The sequence below is a fragment of the Zingiber officinale genome, chromosome 1B (assembly GCF_018446385.1).
Source record: "Zingiber officinale cultivar Zhangliang chromosome 1B, Zo_v1.1, whole genome shotgun sequence".
In the NCBI taxonomy this organism is placed as follows: domain Eukaryota; kingdom Viridiplantae; phylum Streptophyta; class Magnoliopsida; order Zingiberales; family Zingiberaceae; genus Zingiber; species Zingiber officinale.
In genome coordinates, this window is record NC_055986.1 from 57939537 (window position 1) to 57963787 (window position 24251).

Sequence of the window (24251 nt, forward strand, 5' to 3'; positions counted from 1 at the left end):
AATGGTAGATCCCTTGGAGGGTAGCACTGATAAGGACATGTGGATGGTCGTAGTCCTAAAAAGGTACGGATGATAGTGGGGGATAAAGTAATATCTGTACCGGCGAAGGAAGATCATTGATTCTAACTAAATTGTTATACAGTTCAGCACACAGACCTATGTTAACTGAACTAGTGCAATAAACTAAGCGCTGTAAACTGTAATAATCAATAACCTCTATAGATGAAATGCATGATCGCATGAAAAACTTCCTATCTAAATATCTAGATAACACAGGCATATAGACAGTAGAGATAAACCTAATCCTCCTCAGTAGGAAATCTAGGGTCTGTACTAGCGGTCGAGGGGCCAGCACTAGCACATAATCGTTTCCTAATTAACAAATAACATCCTAAAAGATAAGATACTAAAGCAACTAACACATAAAATAAAGTTTAAAAATAATTACCGAGGCATCGTGAATAATTATAACAGAACTGACGATCTCGGTTGATCCGTAAAGCGATACTATAACCGAAGGAGGAAAGTTTTAGGAAGTTTGAAAATTTTATTTTTCCTTATCCGCTTTTGCTCGTAAAACCTGGTAAAGGACCTTTTGCAAAAACAAAGAAGATGAGGGGCAAAGGTTGAGGGTGCCCCTACTACCCCTTTTATAGTGGATTCCAGGCGCCTGGATGGGGTGGCGGGGCGGGGTGCTCGAACTCTTGTCCGGGTGCCCGGAGTTTTATACCAGGGGCGCCTGCCCCTAGTTTTAGGCTCCTGGTTTCGATTTTTTTTTTAAAGGATTGAGTTAAGTTTAAAACTTAATTTAAGTTAAAAGTTAATTAATTTTAATAACAGAATTAATTAAGTTAAGTTGAAAATTGATTAATAAATTGATTAATGTTAATAACAAGATTAATTAAGTTAAGTTAAATATTTTAGTTAAATTGGATAATTTATTTAAGCCAAGATTAGTTAGTTGAGAATCGAATAGATTAAGAAGTTAAAAAAATGATTAAGTTGACAAATTGATTTATGTTAGCCATTAATTGATTTAGAAATTTTATTTCATTTTATTTATTTATTTTTAAAATTAATTTAAGTGGTTAACTTAAATTAAGTTAATTAATTTTAAAGAATGATTAACTTAAGAAGTTAATTTAGAAGATTTATCAAAAAAAAATGATTAAATTAATTAATTCAATTTTAAAAGATTTTTTTGGGTTAATTTTATTAATTAATTTAAGTTAAAAATTGATTTAGCAATTTATTAGGTTGAGAAATTAATTTACGAATTAATTAACAACTTAGTTTAATTTAGGAATTGATTAAGTCAAAGTTAAAAAATAACTTAGGTTGACTTAGGTTAGGAAATTAATAAGAAATAAAAAGCTTAATTAAAAATATTCATCTATAATTAGTCTTTAACTGTCTAACCTTTGGTTACTAACTAAGTACTAGAAGATAGCAGTGTTCACCTGATTAGTCAAGTTAAGTATAAATGCCCAGTTAAAATTTACTGAAGAGGACTACTTAACTTAATCAATGTACTGTTATATTTTTCACCTAGACTTATATTAACGCACTGAAGTCCAGGCAAAATGTCTACGCATCTCACATCGTTCTATGTTAATGAAAACAATGTCAAGTTAGACCTAGACTTAGTGTGTTTGTGAGATGTTCGTTACCTAGATCTATAGGATTATGCTTTCTATGGGTTTGATCTAAGCTAAGGCCAAAATAAATTTTGGAATACTAACAAAATAGGAAATTTTTAGAAAACATAAATAATTTTCCTAGAATTTAAAAATTATCTGAATAAATATCCTCTCCATTAATCTAAGATTTTTCAGACACAAGCAATATCTTTAAACTTATTTGCAAACAATCTTAATGAATTAATCATTTGATTTCAGTTTAATTATTTAGATTTAATTTAGTTTACTTTTAAATTATCCTTATTCATCTCACCAGTCTAAATTTTTAAACAAAAGGAATCCAATGGCTTTGTGAGATAAGTTAAATTGAATTGCAGGGTTTGGTTTAACTTTGTGTTAGATTCAATTTTAATTTTGGGTTCAACAAATAGGCATTATTTGGATAAACTTTTGGGCTATGGTGAGTCACCTGGACATCATTAGAGTAACCATGCCTTCGAGGTTTTTCAAATAGTCCTATAACTTAATAGCAAGACTTTGGTCTAACTAGCTAGGATTGGTAAGGCGTATTTTCAATATACTCCACTAAGCCAAATACACCAGGTCGAAGCTATATCTTCATAGACATGCATAGACAGAGCTTATCTAACTTACTATCATCCAAAACTTTTTCAGGCACATAGAATTGATTGAGTCCTACTTGTGTGGTTAGACATGCTTTTGGAACCCAAGCTTTAATTAAGTTTTTGTTTTAGCTTATGAGTGATCTAAATGTTTTATTTGTTGAGCTGGACTTGTATTAGAGCTCGGACTTATTGTATACACCTTTTTGAGTTTTAAGAATTAAATCTAAATTTTTCGATCTAGTGGTGAAAGTTTCTAATAACCCTTTAAGTTTATTAATTTCACTTTTTAAATTTGTGTTTTCCTCCTCAAGTGTTACATCTTGATTTGGATCTTTATTTTTAGTTTCTTCTTAGAGGCGTTGATTTTTCTCAAGAAGTGATTTATTTTGTTTTTCATATTTAATTAATTTTTTGTTTAAACATGCAATTATTCTAAAAAATTTGGAGGTTAAGATGGAGGATATCTTGTTCGAATATTCGGAAACGAGTACGGACTCGTGGCTTGATTCGTCTTCGAACTCGCTTTCTGATTTCGGTTTCGTTGCCATCAATGCGAGGTAATAGTGATGCTTCTGATCAACATTCATGCCTTTTTCTTTCTGGTTGGTTTGGGTTTGTCGTCTTTCATCTTCGGACACTCGTTCTTGTAGTGTCCTTTCTTGTTGCACCCGTAGCATGCAAAGCTTGCTTTGATCACCTTTTGTAAGTCCTTCGTGAAATTGTTCTTCTTTCTCGTGAACATTTTTCTAACCATGTTCACGAGTTGTTCTTCTACCTCTTCCGAGTTAGATTCAAATTCTGGCTCTGGTTTGTGCTTGTGTTTAATTTCTTTTGAGGGACCTGCAAAAAGAGCTATACTTTTCTCGACTTGCTTTGAGTCAGTCTCTTCATGGAGTTCAAGTTCACAAAATAACTTATCTAGTTTTAATTTAGATAAATTCCTCGAAATTTTGTAGGCATCCACGATGGATGCCCACAGTCTATGTTGAGGAAATACGTTTAGTGCGTACCTTATAAGATCGCGGTTCTCCATCTGGTGGCCGATTGTGTGAAGTCCGTTAAGGATGTCCTTTATCCTCGCATGTAGTTGACTCGCAGATTCTCCTTCCTATAATTTTATGTTAAATAGTTTATTTAAAAACAGATCCCTTTTTGTTACCTTTGTATCGTTGATTCCCTTGTGCAGTTCTATGAGTTTGTCCCTTCGCGTTTTCATGTGAACCAATGCGGTTCAGTTCTTCCTTCGTTAGCCCGCACTGGTTGTGTTGAGAGCTTTGAAGTTGACCTGAGCCTTCTTCATTTCCGGATTTCAATTTTCCGGCTCCATTGGAATTCCGGCGTTGTCGACGAGCGCCTTGTATCCTTTGGTGACATTGAACGTCGAAGTCGGTTTTCAGGTACATGTTACGATTCCGTAAGTGCACGGATTCATCATCAGTGAAAGATTATCGATCCCACGAGAACTGGTTATAAGCACTAGCAATGGTTCACTTAGAATTAGCTAAACTACCGATGGTTGTAAGTTATCTAAAGAAAAGATATTGGGAAGCGGAAACGAGAACTAGTGAAGAGAGAGTAATTAACTTGGTTTATGAAGAGTTCTAAGAGTTCGGTTTCATTGTGGTGGTATTGATGTATCACGTTCTATCCTTTACTCATTGTCCGTCATCATGCATTCGCCGAAAGCTAAAGCAACCATCCTTAAGCGCTAAATAGAGAAGATCCATGTGAAATCCTGTTACGGTTAATCCATCACTAGGGCGCGTCGGTAGATCATAAGAACGCAACTCTAATTGGTGTCATTAAGGATAGAAATAAGGGTTTGGTTTGGTCTCTTACTTCCTTGTGGAGAAGTTGCTTCTTCTTTCAAGGAAATATCCTAGATGTCCGTGAACGGGTTACCCCTGTCACTAGGGCCCCTCGGGTATACGATCTAGAATACTCTCTTTACGAGGTTAGCAATTCCTACACAATCAATTAATACGATATGAAAATCTAGCAACAAGTCTCATGCATAGTAGTTGAAACAAAGCAAGCGAAATCATCCAATGAATAAAGACATAAATATGAGTCTTACATCAAAATCAATCCACAACTATTCCCTAATACTAGAACAAGGAATTTACTTCATAGATGTCGGAGAAAAATCCGAAGACATAATGTAATCAAGCATACAATCCTCAAACAAGAAGAGAGAAAGAGAAAGGATGTTTATCCAACGACGACGAGTGATCTTCGGATCCAATCCTTTGTTTCTGGAGTTGATGTGGTGATGAAGGATCGTTGGACGGAGGTCCTGGACGGCGTGGAACGGCACCAAGGCAATTCTCCCTTTAACGGCTCACTTCCTCTTCGAGGAGAAGGGATAGAACCCTTTTTATAGGCTAGGGCACGGTGCCACGGCACGACCGTGCAGATGTGGCATGGCTGTGCCTTCTTTTGCCTCTGGCTACGCTGCACGGTCGTGCCAATTGGCATGGCCGTGTGGATCTGGGGCACTGCTCCTGAGACACGGCCGTGTAGAATCGCACGACCGTGTTTGACTTGGCTGCTGGTCGTGGGGGGCACGACCGTGCAGGTTTGCACGGCTATGCACAGATCCATCTCTGTTTGGCCGTGCGCTGTTCTTCCTCTGTTTGGCCACACGACCATGCGAGGTTGCACGGTCGTGTTCTCTGCCTCGTTCCAGTGCGTTGACAATCACTATTTTTGCTCCGAAAGTTGTCCCTGTCAACACAAAATCAAACAAAGAGCAGATCTCCGAACAAAAGAGTATTTATGATGAGTATATGATAAAAGAGACGATCATGCAAAGAATAGATACGCATAAAGCAAGTGAATGTGCGTTAAAACATGCATAAACGATCATAATATTTACGCACATTAGTACACTTCCATCTATTTCTTCCAATATGGAAAGTCATCACCGTTAAAGAGGGGAGGGCGTACGGTAGAGTATCCCTCGTTTTGGGCCATGAACCTTGCACACAAAAGAGGAAAAGGCAAAAAAAAATCCCAAGACTAGGTCTTGGATTAGTAGTATGGGAGAAGAAGAAAAAAAAATTAAGACTCGATTGGTGTTGCACCAATTCAGAGTTATTTGCAGCGAAAAAAATTTATCCAAAAAGATAATTATACCAGTCTGGACTATACAGAAAAAGCTCAAAATCCGAAAGAGAAACAAATCACCCCCTTACCTGATTGGTGGTTGCACCAATTCAAAGCGGTACCCGCTCTGATACCACTTGTAGAATTGGAAACAACGCTAGAGGAGGGGTGAATAGTGATCGTTAAAAATCGAGAGCGAATTAAATCGAAGTACGCAGCGGAAGAAAAATAAACCAATGCTAACAAACCGAGTTTTACTTTGTTCGGAGCCTTTGATGATTCTTACTCCAAGGCCCGCGCTCGTCAAGTGCTATCGTTGGGCAATCCATTAACAGTTCGCAAAAAGTTTATAGGAGTTAAGTACAAGAACTGGAAATAAAAGTTACCAACAACAACAAAATGGGAAAGTCTTATTCGTCGGTTATCGGAGGAGCTTCACAACGTCGCAGGAGCTTTTTCGGAGCACTGAGCAAGAGAGAAACTTGTCGTAGTTGTTATTTTGAAGCTCCAGGTCGAAGGCCTTTAAATAGGTCTATTACGGGCGTTTGGAATCCGGCGCCTAGGCCACGTGGCTCGGGCAATCGACGCGCTCCGCGTCAGCTTGTGGATGATTTTTCGGGTTCGGGCACCTGGATCGATTCAGAGCGCCTGGATCACTTGGGCACCTGCGGCCTGCTCCGGACGCCCGGACCAACTCCGAGCTCTCGGACCAACTCCGGGAGCTCGGATTCCTTTTCTTCAGTAGCCTTCTCCCTGCAAGGAAAGGTTAGTCCGAGCAATAAAAATTATATCTACCTTGCAAAACAGAGTTAGCATAACATGGCAGATAGGGTAGTAATTCGATCCTGTCTCTTCGAGATCAGGATCTAGTCAAGATCTCAACTTAGGCTTCCTAAATGGACCTAAGTTGGATCGACGCTTACAGTTCCCTCAACGGAGAACGCGTCCTCACTTGATCTCTCCTCCAGTTGTTTACCTTCACTTACCAACTGTAGTCACTTGACTTGCCTCTGACCCACCAGGTCTTTTCGCCAGTTGTCAGGTCCGACCCAACTGGACTTCGGCTGGTTGTCAGGTCTCGTGGATCCAACCAGACTTCCCGCCAGATATCAGCTCCGTGGACCTATCTGGACTTTCCACCAGCTATCAGGCCAGCAGATCAAGCTGGATTTCAGCCTGGTGTCATGTCCTTCAGACCAGTCAACTTCTGCACACTTAGTAGAAAAGGTTATACAAACATTACATCTAACTTTAACCTATCTGTTATACATCAAAATCAGATTATTAGTGCAACCTGTACCAACACTTAATGCCACACGACCATGCAAAGAATAATTGTGGCGTGAAAATGTTTGTGATCGTGGAACTTATTGTAAGGCATGGCCATGCCTTACAGGTATGACAGAATCATGAGGTTGACCGGGACTCCTTGAGAGAAATGGTCATACCCTTGAAGCATGACCATGTCCTAGCTGAATAAGACACGGTCGTGCCTTTGAGGCACGACCATGTCTTAGCTTCTTTCTCTCCAAGCTCGCTCCAATGTCCAATAAGCTTTATTTTTTAAAAAAAAAATTCTATCAATCAAAATAAGAAAAGAGCAAACCTTCGAACCAAAAGAGTAAAAGTGTTGATATCATAATAAAATATGGTGCGATAATGTAGATCATGATAATGAAATGCAAGTAAATGTGCAACAAACAATGCTTAAAAAGATGCATAATCCACGCACATCATACCCCTAGATTTGAATCTTTATTTGTTCTTAATTAAAAACCTACAATTTAGATTCATGTGGCGAAATGGTGCATCATAATTCTTAGTGAATTAGTCTAATCCTATCATATAATTGCATTGATGAGCATGATACAAAAATTGTTTGAGTATGACCTAAGTATAAGTTCAACGTGCTAAGTGTAATGAGTGACCTAACTTTTTCAAGTGTCAATTTCTAAGCCTAGTCAAGTCGTCATCTAACCGTGTTCCTTATGTCTCCGGCGATATACACTTACCTGCCACATGTATGGATCATCCTTTTAAAATCTACACAAGGTGGATTTTGTAACAGTTATTTCCTAAGTAACTTAACTCTATTTTAAATGGGTAACTTGTTAGTTTCCACTAACAATAACTATTTTTTTATCTATTATTATTATTATTATTATTATTATTATTATTATTATTATTTTCGCTAAGTGCTTGCAAATTGCAACACATGAACAAATCCTTTTGTTTTTTTTGGGTTGCTTAAAAATGTAGCACTAGGACAAATATATGGATTTTGATTTTTTTCAAATGAGTTTACGTGATCTGAGTTTATCCTGTAATCAAAATATAATTGAGAGGTCCTCTTAGAAGCACAAGTACTAGTTCGATTTATAAATCATGACTATTTTTAAAATTATCTACCATCAAAGTAAGCATAGTGTGAAAAAAAAATCTTAAATTAGGTTAACATTCAAACTCTTATAGTAAAAATATTGCTCACTGCATGCTAATATAAATAGGAAAAAATAGATGAATAGACATACTAGCATCATAAATCACAACAATATGAAAATTTAGAACAAGCGTGTTAGCATTTTTGTAATAAGGACAAACCAACAATGATAGGATGACTAATGTAACTAAATATGCCACAAATGAAATATAACCAAATCAAAACAAACTGCATGAAACAAGCGTATGTATATATGTACAAACTTCTCAGACTTGAACGCTTCATTGTCCTCAATGAAAAGAAAATTAAAAGGTGGGGACGAAGGAAAATCACGGCACAGGAAGGTCAAGAAACTAATACTTCGTTTTGTGCATGTGTTGGTGGTATTTATACATAGTATCGATTTCAATACAAGTTAATTGCATTAAACGCCAATTATACTCCTATTTCTCCCGTTCTTTCTCTTAAAGGTGAATGAAATCAATGTCGGACTTAAATAATTCCTCCCTCCTAAAGTGTCGCCGCATACATTGAAACTCATCCGACATAATATGCTGACGCTTTAAAAGATATGTATGCATAGTATGATCAAATTGAAGATATCTAAGGTGGAGCGTAATTCAAAAAAGTCAAACTGAGAGCCTATAGAAGAAGTGGCAAAAGCTGATGAATGTCTAGCAGACTCGAAAGTAAAGGCAGCATGGTCACTTAAAGAAACCCAACTAGAAGGCTCTACTAGAGAGGGAACAGGTGTTGATTGGTATTCTTCATTAATCAATTTTTCTTGACATGAATGGTAGTTAAATCGTAGTTTGACAAATGCAAAGGGTAGTTATCCTTTCTAATTAAGCCATATCCATTACCATCTCTTCGGATGATGTGTATTACTAAACATGAGTTGATATCAATCCAAGGGGCGCACCATCCACTACTTCAAAACCCTTTAAACATAGCCAAGGACAATAGCAATATGAGTGAGCAATCCTCCCAGAATGATAGGATTAGGGGAAGAGAATCTCCCTAGTTTTACTAAGTGTTTAATAAAATGAAATCCTGCATCGATATTAACTTCCTCAAGCATAGCCCATAGACAATCTTATGCATGACTCCTTTATTATCACCGTCTAAATATTGTATGCCTTAGAACTTGATGAAGGTACAAGGAAACAGGATTAACAATGGAAGCAGCCTTAGAAACAGAGGATTTAAACATAGCATCACCACTAAGTAAATCCCACACATATATATATACTATTGAAATTATTAGGAATTATTCGTTTCGCACTATATGGTAATTCAAAACAAGAATTAAAGTCATCAAGTGTTCACTTGTAATTATCATTAAGCAAGCAGAATGAAATCTTTCCTATCCTAAAAATATCTTGAAAATTGATAGAGCTTAAAAGTTCTAAGACAATTCTAGGATATGTTGGGTAATTCATATTCATGAGACTTTTATATCCTATCCTATTAATCAACCATTCAACATCGTTCTTGAGACCCAAAACATCCAAAGTGTTATAATCTAAATATTTAGTGTAGACAATAGGATGGTTTACCAAGGAATTTAAACGAGATTTTTGCTCATCGAAAAATAATTCCATAAAGATTTTTATTACCTTTGTCGCGTGCCCTTTGCTTTTCCTTAATCGTAGACTTTTCTTTGCCCTTGACTTTGGATGCACCATCTTTGCGTGAGCCACCACCTTTCTTAAGATGCTTCAACATCTTATTGATATAGAAGAAAAGCTCAAATGAGTTTTTTAGTTGTAAGGGGATAAATAAGAGAAAAAGGGAAAGGAGAGGGTCCCTTAAGAAGAGAAGAGAGTAGGGATGAGAACTTTGGATGAGAATGAGAATGAGAAGATGGAGGTGAAAGAAGGGAGATGAGAGGTCTTTGAAAGATATAAAGGGGAAAGAAGAAATAAAAGAGGGGCGAGTTGTGAGGAGGCACGGTCGTGTGGAATTAAACACGGCCTCTACTCTAGGGTTTTAAACCCTTGGATTCATGCCACACAGCCGTGTCAAATGACATGGCCAGACCGTGAAACTTATTGTGGCTCACTTTTTTTTTCAATGACACGCCCGTGATAAAAAGAACACGGTCATGCAGTGGATGCCTCCTGTCTTGATCCAGGATTGGCACGGCGGTGTCTTTTGACACTACCATGTCGTGATACTTTCTATGCGTGAGGTCAAAGTTCCTTTAAAAAGTGGCATGATCGTGCCTGAGAGGCACGGCCCTGCCGTGAAACCTTTTGTGGGCAAGGCACGACCGTGTCAAAAGGCACGGCCTTGCCGTGGAGCATTCTGTCCCTGGCATTGATGAGGCACAACCGTGCCTTTTGGGCACAACCTACCTTTAAGTTTTCTTCAAATCCCTTCCACGCATGTGGTAAGTACGACGGCCGTGTAGGTTTGCAACCTTGAAAACATGCAAAGAGAAGACTCAAATAAAAATCAAAAGGAAGAAATTGAAAACATAAATTAAAATAAGAAAGTAAACCCTTGGGTTGCCTCCCAAGAAGTTGTCGTTTAAGGTCGCGAACTCGACTGCTAACTTGGCTCAGCGGGAACCTTTGCCTTAAAGGGGTTGTATTCCCCTCCACCATGGCAAGGTGAAATTTCTTGCCCTTCGTTCAAGCGCTTGCCGGAATGATATATTTGTCTTTTTTTTATTTGGGTTTCTTTTCTTGAATCACCCAACTTGGTGCTACATCCGACAATCGATCGTCAAGTTGATACTTTTTCTTTTCTGGTTGGAGTCCTTCCAACCTACAACACAAACTTTTGACAGCAAATAAATCAAAGATCATCCTAAAATGATAGGAATTTTTGGAGAGGTAGGAATAGGCTCTCCAATTGGAATATTTTCAATCCCTTTGTTCTTCGCAGTCACTTAAGGATCACTCAAAGTCCTTAGCTCAACTATGTTGCAATGCTCAATAGGATTTGATTCGGGCTTTCCCGTAAATGCCCCTAGAGATCTTGAGGATGAGTTAGCCACTTGTGTCATTTGATTATCAAACACTTTTAAAAGTTTCTCAACATTGTCCATTCTTCCATTAAGTTGCTTGATCTCAGTCTTCATCTTTAATTGAGTGGCTTGCATCTCTTTAAGAATTTTCTCTAATCTTGAGGGTTGTGAATTTTGTTTAAATCCAGAAGATTATCTTATTTTATCTTGGTTGTTGCGGTAAGAAAAATCTGGGTAATTTCTTCATCCGAGGTTATATGGTCTGGAGTAAGGATTGTTGGGTCTTGAGTTGAAGTTGTCAACAGCGTCCGCTTGTTCAATTTGATCCAATTGTGCAGTAATTTGCTTCTAATTGGTGAGCTTCCTTAGTTCTGTATCACCACAAATTTCACAACTTGTAATCATCGCATGATTCACATTCATCAAATCAAACTTCTTTGTAAAGGCATCCATTTTTGTAGAAATTAAATCCAAGGTGCCCACATCATATTTTCTGATAATCTTGATTGGTTGCTTTGCTCTGATGCCCATTAATGATGATTAAGTGTCACATTTTCAATGATCTCAGTTTCATCAAGTCCTTTATTCATTAAAGGTCCGCCTGCTGCGGAATCTAAGGACACCTTTATTTAATAATTAATTCCATTATAAAAGATATGGATGACAAACTATTTATCAAGTCCATGGTGAGGTCATAGTTTAAGTATTCTCTTTAATTTATCCCAAGCTTCGAACAAAGATTCTCCGTCCTTTTATATAAAGCTTGTAATAAGATTTCGCATAATTAATTCCATTATAAAAGATATGGATGACAAGCTATTTATCAAGTCCATGGTGAGGTCACAGTCTAAGCATTCTCTTTAATTTATCCCAAGCTTCGTACAAAAATTCTCCATCCTTTTATATAAAGCTTGTAATAAGATTTCGCATATGGGTAGTCTTGCTTGGTAGATAAAATTTTTCCAAGAATCTTTGCTCACATTGTTTCTAAGTAGTAATATTGTTAGTAGGAAATGAATTGAGTCAAGATTTAGCTCTATCCCTCAGTGAAAAATCAAATAACATCATTCTGACAACCTCTACTGAAATACCATTCATTTTCATTGTTCCACAAATCTCATAGAATATTTCCAAGTGTTGGTTGGGGTCTTGAATGGGTCCTCCTCAAAATGGTTTTGTTGCACTATAGAAATAATAGCAGGTTTGAGTTCAAAATTGTTGGTCTCAATAGTAGGTCTGGTGATGCTAGACCTTAAGCCCCTTGCATATAGTGTTGCATAATCCTTCAAAGGTTTGTTTGCTAGATTTGTATTTACTCTTCTTCTAATGTATTTACATATTTTTTCTTCTTCTTAATGTTCTGTCAATCTTAGGATCGACTGACTAAAGATTTCCTGCCATATTAGCCCTTCGCATGCAAGAAAACAAATTCAAACCTCTTTTCAAATAAAATTCCAAATTAGAGTTATTGTAAATAAGAAAATGTAGAATTTTATGAGAAAGAAAATTGAATTGCAAAACTATTCACAAGTACTAGATGCAGAATTTTATTAGCAAAAAGAAAGAAGTCTAGAGTAACTAAATTGCTTGTCAACTAATAATAATCAAAAATAGTTTCCGGCAACGACATCAAAAATTTATTATCTAATTGTAATTACATTATTATGTCCATCAAGTAATAAAATATCGAATGGACTGTTGATTAAACACTTGTTAAGTTCGCTAAGTTAGTAATCTAGACAATTGAAGGTTGTGTGAAAGTTTGAGAGAAAGAATGTAAGAGAGAGAGATCCAATGAGAAGATGATTGCAAAAGGAAGAATTGATTTGAGAAAGATTCTAGGATTTCGGTTTCATCATGATGATAGTTAATGATGTTCTATGAATTATTTATCTCCTTACCTCCATTTTTACGCTCTTGTAGGGATTCTAATCAAATTATCGGTATGGACCCGTGATGGTTACACCGGAGTGTTTAACCCATTAAATTTCAATGTTATTAAGTAAAAAGGTAACATAGAAAGTCAGTGTTTACCCTCTGTCAAATGAAGGCCCATAGCCATACAGTCTAGATTACACAAGTTACTTCCTAACATTAAATTAAAAATTATTAAATTCTAATTAGCTAATCCCTTGTAGAGAATTGATCTCTATTTCAAGGTGATACTCTAGAAAGTTCGATTAAAAAGATTTCCTTTATCACTAAGGCCCCAGTCATATAATCTAAAGCATCTCCCTTTCATGGTGGCCAATCCTTCACATCCATTGAATCAAACAACACATGCAATTAATCACTCATCACACATATTTAATCAAACAAGAAAAAGATACAAACATATCATAGAACAAGGAAATTGGCAAATTCTTAGTTAATACATCAACATCACATCATAATTATTCCCTATATTTTAGAATCCGAAGAATTTACTCCATAGCAATGAAAATACAACCATAAGACATAGAAAAAAATAATTTCCAACTCAAATCTGGAAGAAAGTGTTGAAGCAATCTAGGTGCCCTAGGTTTTGATGTTTGGGCAAAGGTTTAAGTTAGGTTTATTGTTGTTTTTGATATGCATTGTGAGTGTGCAGGATACAGGTACAACAAGGAAAGTCCAAGTGTGATCTTGGCAAAGGAGGAAAGTCCAAGAATGAGTCTTGGCGGTGAAAGTCCAAGCATGTAGTCTTGGCAACGTAAGTCCAAGTGTGACTTGGCAATGGATGAAGCCCCGGAGGTGAGGAGCCTCTTGGCAAAGGAAGACCCGACAATATGGACAAGGCCGAAGGAAGCTCCAGAAGGCAAGACGTGAAGGATGGGGAGACATCCGAGGGACGCGAGGCTGATGGAGGAGGCTAGAAGGCTAGGTCTAGGTTGGTCGGGCGAGAACGAGTGCTGAGTGAATGTACTCGAGGCAAAATCCTAAAATTAGGGTTTACTGTAGCGTACTGTAGAAGTACTGTAGCGTTACTGTAGCAGTACTGTAGCAGTCGACTGATGATTGTAGCAGTGGACTGATACACTATAGCAGAGAGCCGTTGAGATAGCCGTTGGCACCAGTCGACTGGTAACGGGCAAATCAGGTTCTGATTTGTTCCAAGCTCTATAAGAAGGAGCTTGGTATGGCCGGCCAAGGTGACGAAATTAGACTTGGTTAAAGCCTAATTAGTAGTCACCAAAGTGCTCAAGAGATCTTTGTGTGCCAAGAGGTCTTGGTTGGAGTTGTGGTGAGGTTTCTCCACCCACAAGGAGGTTGAGCTAGCAGGAGTTTGCCGGGGACTAATCCACCGATGGATTGAGGGATCGTCCACCTTACGGACACGCCGTGGAGTAGGAGCAAGTTATCTCCGAACCACGTACACGCCTTGTGTTAGGGTTTGTGTTTGGTTTGTTGTCTTCTTCCTTCTTGTTTTAGGTTAACTTTCGTATTTGTTAGTTTGCTTTTGTATTCCGCTGTGCACTAACATTATAGGAAGTAAAGTTTTGGGTGAGACGCTATTCACCCCCCTCTAGCGGGTGTCAAGGTCCCAACAGAAAGGAGAAGATAAAGCTTAGTGAGATGCTGCCAATGTTTTCGGTTGAAATCCTTGCTATGATGATGGACGAATTGGTGAAAGCTACCTCGGATGCTAGACGAATCATCGAAATTTACCTCAGATGTTAACCTTGTGGGTTCTCTTGAAGGGAAAACTCTCTCTCTCCTCTAAAGGGGATATTCCACCCCTTTTATAGACCTCCATACGGGCCCCTCTTGACGCCACATAGTCGTGCCTATGAAGCACAACCTTGGCATGAAAATGTTTGTGAAGAGGGTACGGCCGAACTATGGGACTCTGTGAGCAAGGCATGGTCGGATCGTGAAACTCACTGTGAGCAAGGCACAATCGAACTGTGAGGCTGGCTAGGACTCCTTGAGAGACACAATCGTGTTCTTGAGGCACGACCATGTCTTGGCTGAATAAGACACAGTCGTGCCTTTGGCTTCTTTCTCTCTAAGCTCTCTCCAACATCTAATAAGCTCCATTTTTCTCCAAGAAGTGTCGTGTCAATCAAAATACGGAAAAAAAAATCATATTTCCGAAGCAAAAGAGTAGAAGTGCTGATATTATAATGAAATAGGGTGCGTTAGTGTAGATCATGCTCATGAAATGCAAGTAAATATGTGACAAATAATGCCTAGAAACATGCATAATCCACGCACATCAACAGTGTGCCAACTGATAGTGCATCATCCCTACTAAAAAGGAGTAGATCATTTGCATAAGCCAAGTGAGTCAATCTGAGGTGGACACGTCGTGGGCGCAACCTAAAGCCTGCTCTGATTGTACACTGCTATATTTGCCTCCCAAAGAACTCAACACTAATACCAAATAAGTAGGGTCATAGTGGGTCTCTATCGTAGTTCTCTGGCTCCTCTGAAATGCCTAAACGTTCCAGCATTGATGAAAATGAGAATAAGGTAGTTGTCACACATTCCATAATCCATGCTATAAACCACTCAGGAAAATTCAGTCCAATAAGAAATCCAGTGCACTGAATCAAAAGCCTTCTGGAGGCAGAGATGCATTTCTTGATGTATCTTCGAAAGAGCTCCTGGGCAAGTGGATATTATTTGTGATGAGTCGGCCTTGCACAAATACTGCCTATGACTCATGTAGGATGTGATCTAATGTGTCAGACAGTCGATATGCCAAAAGTTTAGAGATAACCTTATAGAAAACCGTATAGCAAGAGATTAACCGATAATCCGACACTTTGCTTGCAGGTGTGGACTTTGGGACAAGTGATATCAAAGTGTGATTCCATCTTCTGAGCAGTTTACCATTCTTGAAGAACTCCAAAATGGCAATAGAAACATCCCCACCAATCGTATCCCAATCTTGTTTAAAAAACTTTGACCCATAATCGTATGAGTCGGGCGCCCGTTGATCCCCTATATCAAATAGTGTTGCCTTGATTTCTTGTACTGTAGGAAGACATCCTGATCATGTTAATTAGTATGGATGAATCACCCAAACGAAATACATGAATGAGGGAATGCAGATCAGTCCAATAATGTGCCAAGTTTCCTTTGGAAGTGATCCGTGAAGAAGAATAGACACCTTGAAACTACATAAGCTTTAGTATTTAAAATGCAGGTTTCCTAAATGGTTTTGGACAGATGTAGTTTCCACAGCTTGCTTTCTAATTAATCGCATGTCATCGTCTGTTCTTCATGGTGAAACTCCTTAACGCATTCTATTTCCAAATAAGTTAGTATTTCTATTCAAACATTTGGTTGTACCTGCTTTGTTTGGATAGTCGTCCTTGGGCGACAAAATTTGATCCAAAAATTTTAAAGTGTGTTTTTCTTGCATTCAAAAAGGGTATTGTTGCTCTACTAATCTTAATAAGTATTGTAATTACCTTCAAAGAAGAGACAATTGGATGCAAATGGGTATTTATAGTTAAAGTCAATCCTGATGGATATTTTGCTCAACTGAAAGGTCATTTTGTTGCTAAAGGCTATGCCTAAACTTATGAAGTGGCCCTAAACACTAATCCTTTCGGGAAGAAGTTTATATGGAGCAATTGCTAAGCTTTATTGCTCAAGGGGAGAATGGGAAACTTTGTCATTTTCATAAATCCTTAAATGGTTTGAAACAAAGTATCCCATGCCTAGTTTGACAAATTTAGTTAGCGATTGAGAAGTGCATCATCTTATTCGTTGTATATGTGGATGATATTGTTAACACAGGGAGTGATGTTGTAGGTATTTCGTCTCTTAAATCTTTTCTTCACAATCAGTTCACACAAAGGATTTAGGAATTTTAAAATACTTCCTGGATGTTGAGGAGAAGTAAGAAAGGAATTTTTTTATTTTAGTGGAAGTATGTACTTGACTTATTGTCTAAGACAGGAAAATTAGAGGCTAAACCATGTAGTACTCCAATGACTCCTAATCTACAACTCACAAAAGATTTACAAAAGATGGTGAATTATTTAAGAATCCTAAGAGGTATAGAAGATTGGTCGGAAAGTTAGATTATCTCATTATGTCTTATCCAAATATTGCATATTCAGTAAGTTTTGTGAGTCAGTATATATGGCTTATCCAATGGTTAATCATTGGAAAGTTGTACAACATATTTTGTGCTATTTGAAAATGTCACTTGGACGAGGTATCTTGTATAGCAATCATGACCATACTAAGATTGAGTATTTTCTAGATGTTGACTTGGTAGGATCCAAGGATGATCAAAGATTCACATCTGGTTATTGTATTTTTGTTGTGAGAAATCTAGTTTTATGGAATTGTCTCACATTCGAGAATGAAATCATAATATAGAGCTACAAATGTGGTGTGTGAGATAGAGTGGATGTATCAAGAAAGTATGTCTTAAAACTTCAGTAGTAACCAAATTGTGGTGTGATAATCAAGCAACTCTACATGTTTCTTTCAATCGCGTATTCCATCGAACTAATTATATTGAAATTGACGGGCATTTTGTTTGTGAAAATATTCAACAAGGAAAAAATATGTGAGAGATATTTATACAAAAACTTTAAAAGTGGTTCGAGTTGATTATCTTTGTAACAAATCTGGGTATGATTAATCTTTATGCCCCTCCAGCTTGAGGGGGAATGTTATAGATTATAAAAATAAAAATAGGAAATATAGAGATATGATCTATCTTAATTGTAGGGATATGATTTATTTTGATTGTAGGGATTTGATTAAGTCTAGATACTCTCTCTATATACGTATGAGATGAATAAAAAAACAAAAAAAATAGATTTCGCCTTTTGCCACATGAGATGAACAAAATTAATAACATATTTTTTCTTCCAAAATTTCTTAACAATATATAAACTAACTTTAGAAGGGGAGCCTTGATGCAACGGTAAAGTTGTTGTCGTGTGAACCGGAGGTCACAGGTTTGAGTCTCAAAAATAGTCTATTGCAAAGGTAAGGTTGTGTACAATAAACCCTTCTTCGGGTCCTCGTATTGACAGAAGTTTCGTGTATCAGGCTGTCCTTTTATATAAACTAACTTTAGCTAATATTTGATCAAATATTAATGTACAAATTTTTAGACCCTACGCCTTTTCGATGAACCCTCATGCTCTCATTTTGACCAAATGTCATGTCTAAGACTCGTATTTCACAGACATGGATATGAATACTCTTTTTCAAATCTGAATAATATAGAGTACATAGATATATTACTATCCATAAATATAAATATTTCATATGGAGTATGTTCATCTATAAGTGAATCACTTGTAATAGCTTTCATGTTTTGACGTTAGAGGGTCCTTAACAATTTCTGAGGTGTTGACTTGTCAACTGTGACTCTTGTAATTTTATTTAGAATTATTCTACATTCTAGATAGTAAACATTGGACTAATTTATTACTACAAGATAGTTATATTGAATGTCTTTGTATCCTACATGTTTTGTAGTCTTCATCACGAGGTATCCATCCCTACACCACAGGCTTTAGATTGGTATTCTACCCTAAAGAAGCTCTTCTATGAAAATGGAGGCTTGACTCTAGTTGTTATCTACTTTTTTTTTTCACTTATAAACCTTCAAAGAATATATTTAATGTGTTTTCTAATGGTTTAATAGTGCAAGATGTTATTCGACACTGAACATGAATGAAAAATGCCAATGCATTGCTCAACTATGGTAAAGACACCATGGAGAGTAAGGGTTTTAAATATGATTTGAAATGGAGCCAATGCATTGCTCAATTATGGTAAGGAGCTAGGAAAACCAAGCCTTCAAAAGAGGTCCTTGGAAGAATAAAGGTCCTGATTGGGATTTTTTTTTTTTTTTTTTTTTTTTGATAACCATGGTTCTTTTGAGGGATTTTACCTAAACAAACAAGAATAAATTGAGAAAGACATAAAAATTAGAGAAAATTGTCAAACGAGTGTTTACAAGAGTAATAGGAGGGTGAGGAGATAAAAGCCCTGAAAATAGTGGAAGCCTATTCTATCTTTGGTGACCTCAATCCCTTATTCATTCCATTGTGTGATACCAGGTGATTGTAGGTGCAAATTTCTTGCTGCCAATATTGTTGTTGGTTAACTCTGTTCTGCATCGAGTGTAACATGGCTAGTAAGTGTCATAGCTGAAGTTGCACGAGCAATTGACGGCTCTACAGAGCTAGTTGAGCAATGAATTTTGCTGTCATGCTTTGTAGGCATTGAGCATTATAGCAACCATTATTGTCAAATAGCTTTTGTTGTTGCAAATAGACAAAAAATGCCTCTTCCTCACCCATTATGCACACCAAAGATTGAAATGAACATTGATAACTAAAGCTGGTCGGGATGGAGGAGAACACCAAATCCATGAATTTGTTAAGTGCAAATAAATGTATTTTCTTAGAGAATTATTTTCATTAAACTAGGTTGATTCCTTTTCTGACTTAAACATTATACATGACCATTTATAAATTTGTTCTAATAACTCCTTGTTTGATTAGTTATTATTGTACTAAAAAGATATAACTAAATATAAATATAATTATTTGTCAACGTGAAATCTCAAGATGTGGTAGAGAGACACAACACTGTTGTAGAACACATCGAGAAGGGAAAAGTGAAGAAAGGTTGGGACAAATGGGTCAGTTGAGAATAAGAAGACAAATCTAATTCATTATTTTCTTATTTTGAGAAAATATATTTGGAAGAAGGTTTTTGACCTTTACACCTTCTCTAATAATCTCTCTCCAAGCGGCAGTTGGTAAATATTTCTTCCTAATTTACTATATAGACTTTTCTCTCACTAAAATGCACCTACTTTTGTGTTTTTTGACGGATCAAATCTAACATTAATCATACTACTATCCAGTGGGTGGTATCCATCATTTGCTCAAGAAACTAATCATTTTGTTTCTGTTTTTTCAGTATTACTACTTTGTCTGTCATTTTATTATTTCAGATGGATACTGAAGCAGCAACGGAGATCAAGCCTAAGAATGAATTTCCATCCGAGCAACTTGATAGCAGGAGTCCCAGCTGGCTAACCAGGCTCTTCAATTTACTTCCATTCTTCACCTTTATCTTCCTCACAGTCAATGCTGTGGAGTCTGCTTATCACTCACGTCATGACCCTTCAGCACTGGTCTTCTCGGCATTTATTTACTCAGACTTACTGCTGCTCTTTGCTTGCCTTAAGATGTTTGACAATCTTGGCCCGGATTCTCCACCGAAGAGGAAGGGGCAGCTGAAGCTGGCAGTGTGGGTCCTTGCTGCTGGTCTCAATGTTGCCTTTGCATGGCGTGTGGCAGCGGTGATGCCACTGCCACTATCTGTCATGCTATGGCTAATGTCTGGGGTGGTCACTGTAGGTGGATTTTTTGGATTGTTTATCTACCGGGAGGATGGCCCTGTTCCTGCTTACGCTCATGTCAAAAGCACCCAGCTTACTCCTGCCGAAAATGCTTGAGATGGATTGACTGCTCAGTTAATGTCAATCAGTATTACCTATGTATGAAATAAACAATGTGGTTCATGTGTTGTGGTTCATGTGTTGTGGTTTATGTGTAGTGCAGACCCACTGCTCGGTATTTGGTGTGTGAAATAAACAATATATGCTGTGCAGATCAAGTAGTGGCCACCTGAAATCTGAATACTCTATTCTATGGATTATTGTATGAAAATAGGTTCAACACTTACTAAATGCTTGTTCCACGTCCTTCATCTACAGATTATTACAATGTTTGTATAGTATTAGTTAACTGTGTCATTAAAGATGCTCTGTGGTCTTTTTAAAGGACCTATTAAAAACTGTTTCTTATTTAGTCAAATTTTACAAGGATCAGATATATAAAGTAATGGGGCCCCAGGACGTAGTACAAACAGTGGACACATGACATCTCGGATGTAATGACCGATCGATTCTCACTATAATATTCATATCCAATCTCCGCATTGTTATAGCCATATCCATATCCAATCTCCACATTGTTATGGCCATAAACGTTTAACAATTTTATTTGTATGTATTAGTGTCATCTTATACATCTATCAACTACTAACACAACATTACGATTTAGAATTTAATCACAATTATTATATAATATAATAAGATTGCTAACAAAAGATTAGATATATTGAATAGTATAATTACTGAATAAGTGTTCCTGCTAAGTGATTATCTCTATAGTTCTCTCATTAATAATTTCTGACATGTACTAAAGCTAATTGATAACTCATTTATTTGATACATTCTTTTAATTGATATTAGGTGATTTTATGCTAATTCTATTTGTTAGTTGACATATTTTAGATTGTTTACAAATTGAGAATTATTTTGAGCTAAATTGTATTTCTTCTCTTAATTCATGATATATTCCTCATCTCAATTTGAATTTGGTCTTGTAGGACATTGAAATTGATATATGATTCAAGTGAAGTGAATTCAAGAGGAAGCAAACCAATTCAAGGGGAGGCTTGGTCCATTCAACCAAGTGAAGAAGTCCAAAACCCTACTTGGATTCAATTCGATTCCAACCCATCTCAAGGAGTAAACCCATTGAACTCAACCCAAGTTCAATACTCTCAACAAATTCCTAAAACCCCACTTGGACCTGACCCAAAGTTACTGTTTATAGCCAGTTCAAACCCTAGTATTAAACCCAGATTTTGGCACAGTGAATAGTGGCTTGTGCTACTGTTCATCGTGTTGTTCTTCTTCGCGCGACATACAACCCATCCCTTCTTCCAAATCTGCATCTCAGTACGACTTCATTGACATTGAGGTCTTCAACAACCAGTGACCAGATTCTAATCATCTGGAATCGTCGGTGAGAGGTGTCCCGACAGTAATTTAGTTTTTCGTGATTCTCTACTTTCGCCACTGATCGGAGGTGTTCCTCCGATCAGTGGTTCATCTTCACCTTGCAACATCAACAACATTCCTCTGGTGTCACTGAGCTCCTTTCAAGGACAAACCTTCAATCACAGCCTTCATTCAGGTTCAGTGATTCCGATTTTTTAGAATCCAATTTTTTAGTTCGTTGACAACTTCCAATTGCTCTTTGCTCATTGGGAGGTTTTGTTGGATCCCGTGATTGTTTTGATATGATCAACTAAGTTAGGTTATGTCCTATTTAGTTTTTTATCCCTGTGCCTAAGTGTGCAGGAGCTTAGGAGCACAGGAAGTCGAGCAAAAGACGCAGCTAGTGAGAAGGATGGCACGGGAAGGGAGTCGACGGGCTCGGTACATTCGAGGGACGAAAGGGTTGCAGAAGAGCACACTAGTGGACGAGAAGAACGTATGTGACGTTCGAGGGACGAGAAGCTGAAGCGGAAGCCTACTCGAGGAGAAGGTCGGAAATTGAGTTCAGGTGAGCCATATTTCGGTTGGCCGCAATCACCCAAGCGAACGAAGCAGCGGAAGATCCAAAGGAAAGCTGGAGCTATTTGTGCGTTGCAGGTAGAGGGCGCCCTCCATGATATAGAGGGTGTCATCCATGATGTATAGAGGGTGCCCTCCATGATGTATAGAAGGGCACCCTCCATGATGTATAAAGGGTGCCCTCCATGCTTATTGAGGGCGTCCTCGACCCAGTCTTTGTAATCGTTTGGCAGCGGATAAAGCTTTATTCGTTGCCTCACTGAAGGCGCCCTCCAAGCCCCTTAGAGTAGCCCTCAAGCAATAGATAAAAATTTTCAGGGGCTATAAAACGACCCCTGGACCTAGGAAAGATACAACAACTTGAAAACAACTACTATAATCATTTCCTAGAGATTTTATGAGCTTTTCAAAGAGTGTAAGAGGTTTCTCCGCCTACAGAGAAGGAGATATTTCTAGTAGAGTTTGGCAACCACCTTGGATTAACAACCACCTAGGTTGTAATCAAGTCAAATCTGTTTGTCTCTTTTCTTTTTAATTAGTTGTTCATTTCAGTTTATTTTAATTGTGATATTACTACTAATCTTGGTTGGAAAGAAAGGAAAGGTTTTATTTTTTTTTACAAATGTTGCGCCCTCTCACCGACACTGCCACTGCGCCAACATTTTTCTTGGTCATGCTGAGCTCTTCAGGATTGAGCTTATAGCTGAGGTTCTCTTCTTTAATACTGCGTGAAGTGGTCATTGTGATTACTTGTGTGACGGCAAGGGAAAGAAGTACTGAAGTGTGATTAGGGATTAAAGATGTTTATGTTCTTTTAGTTTATGAATTTGTGTTGATGCAATTTTGTTCTTCAGTTTTTATTCTTGCAATTTCAATTTTGTTTTCAGTTTCTACACTCTTCGTTACTACAATTTTTATTTTCAAGATCTTGTTTCAACAATTCTAGTTTCTGCAATTCAATTTTGTAATTTTTGTTCTTGCAATTTCAATTCTGTTTTTCCTTTAGTTTCTGAATTTTTAGTTCTTGTAATTTAGTTCTTAGATCTTGTTTCTATTAACCTATTTTTGCAATTGAGTTCTTAATTAGTTTTGGAAAATCCTTGTAATTTGATTAGTTGATTTCATAATCTAGCTTTGCTTGATTTAGTTTAAGTTTAGTTGAGTTATAATTTGTTTCTCAAGAGTCCATTAGCTCGAATTCTGTTAAGGAGTAGCTTAATTAATGGCAGATTTGGATTTCAATTTGTAGTGGCTTAATTTCCGTGATCTTAGTTTGCATTGATTAGTTGTTCTTGTCTTGTGTTGAGTAGTTTAGTTTTGTTGAGTTAATCTTTAAGCCTAATTGTTCTTTAAAGATCCTTAGGGTTAGATTCTTTCTTGTTAAGTAGTTTAGATTTTTATTAGGATTTAAATTTTCTTTTAGATCTGATTTAATCAATTCTCATGTCCTTTACTTGTTTGCATTTCATTCCTTAAGCTAGGTTTTAATCCAAAAATTAAACAACCCTCATTTTCCAAAAGAGTTTTAAATCTAAATCAAGCATGCATCATTACTTTAGTGAAGTTGAGGATTTTCAAACACTTAATTAATTTGGAGTCTATTTGTGACACTCAGTGAAAGACTTATCAAATTTTAGTTCGTTGTCGGGAACTAGTAGTGTTTGATTGCTTTTTAGATTGTGCATAGTTTTATCTTTTCTTTGTTATATTTTCTTGATTTTATTGTCTATCCACTTGTGTTCTAATTATTCATTTTGTTATATGACTAGGTCTTCGTGTGATAAGTTACTTGATCTTGATCCAGAGATTGAGAGGACTTTTAGAGCTCTGAGGATTCAGAAAGGTCACCAGAAATTCCTAAAAGTAGTTCTCAAGATTTAGATACTTTAATGGTACAGAACAACCAGACTATGAAGGAGCTTGTAGCTCCAGATATGACCTACAAGTATTCTTGCATCACTTACCCAGACATGACAGTAGATTTTGAGCTCAGATCAGGTCTAATTCATTTACTTCCCAAGTTTCAAGGTTTATCAAGAGAAGATCCTAATAGGCATTTACATGAGTTCCTTATGGCTTGCTCCACTATGAAACCACAGAGCAT

General features: G+C 37.1%; 1 protein-coding gene and 2 non-coding genes across 3 annotated transcripts in view; all 3 read left to right on the forward strand.

Moving 5' to 3' along the window:
* The window catches only part of LOC121967300, a 38520-nt gene extending 18029 nt beyond the window's left edge, over nucleotides 1-20491 (forward strand). Inside the window, exon 2 of the mRNA XM_042517436.1 lies at nucleotides 19727-20491. Coding sequence (XP_042373370.1) covers nucleotides 19727-20233 — 507 coding nt within the window. The 3' untranslated portion in view covers nucleotides 20234-20491. The remainder of the gene's footprint in view (nucleotides 1-19726) is intronic.
* Nucleotides 11470-11576, forward strand: LOC121994155. The gene has a single exon (XR_006115612.1). It is a non-coding gene; the product is annotated as a small nucleolar RNA R71 (small nucleolar RNA).
* Nucleotides 11618-11727, forward strand: LOC121994443. Its single transcript, XR_006115719.1, has one exon. It is a non-coding gene; the product is annotated as a small nucleolar RNA R71 (small nucleolar RNA).
* Nucleotides 20492-24251: the final 3760 nt, after the last annotated feature.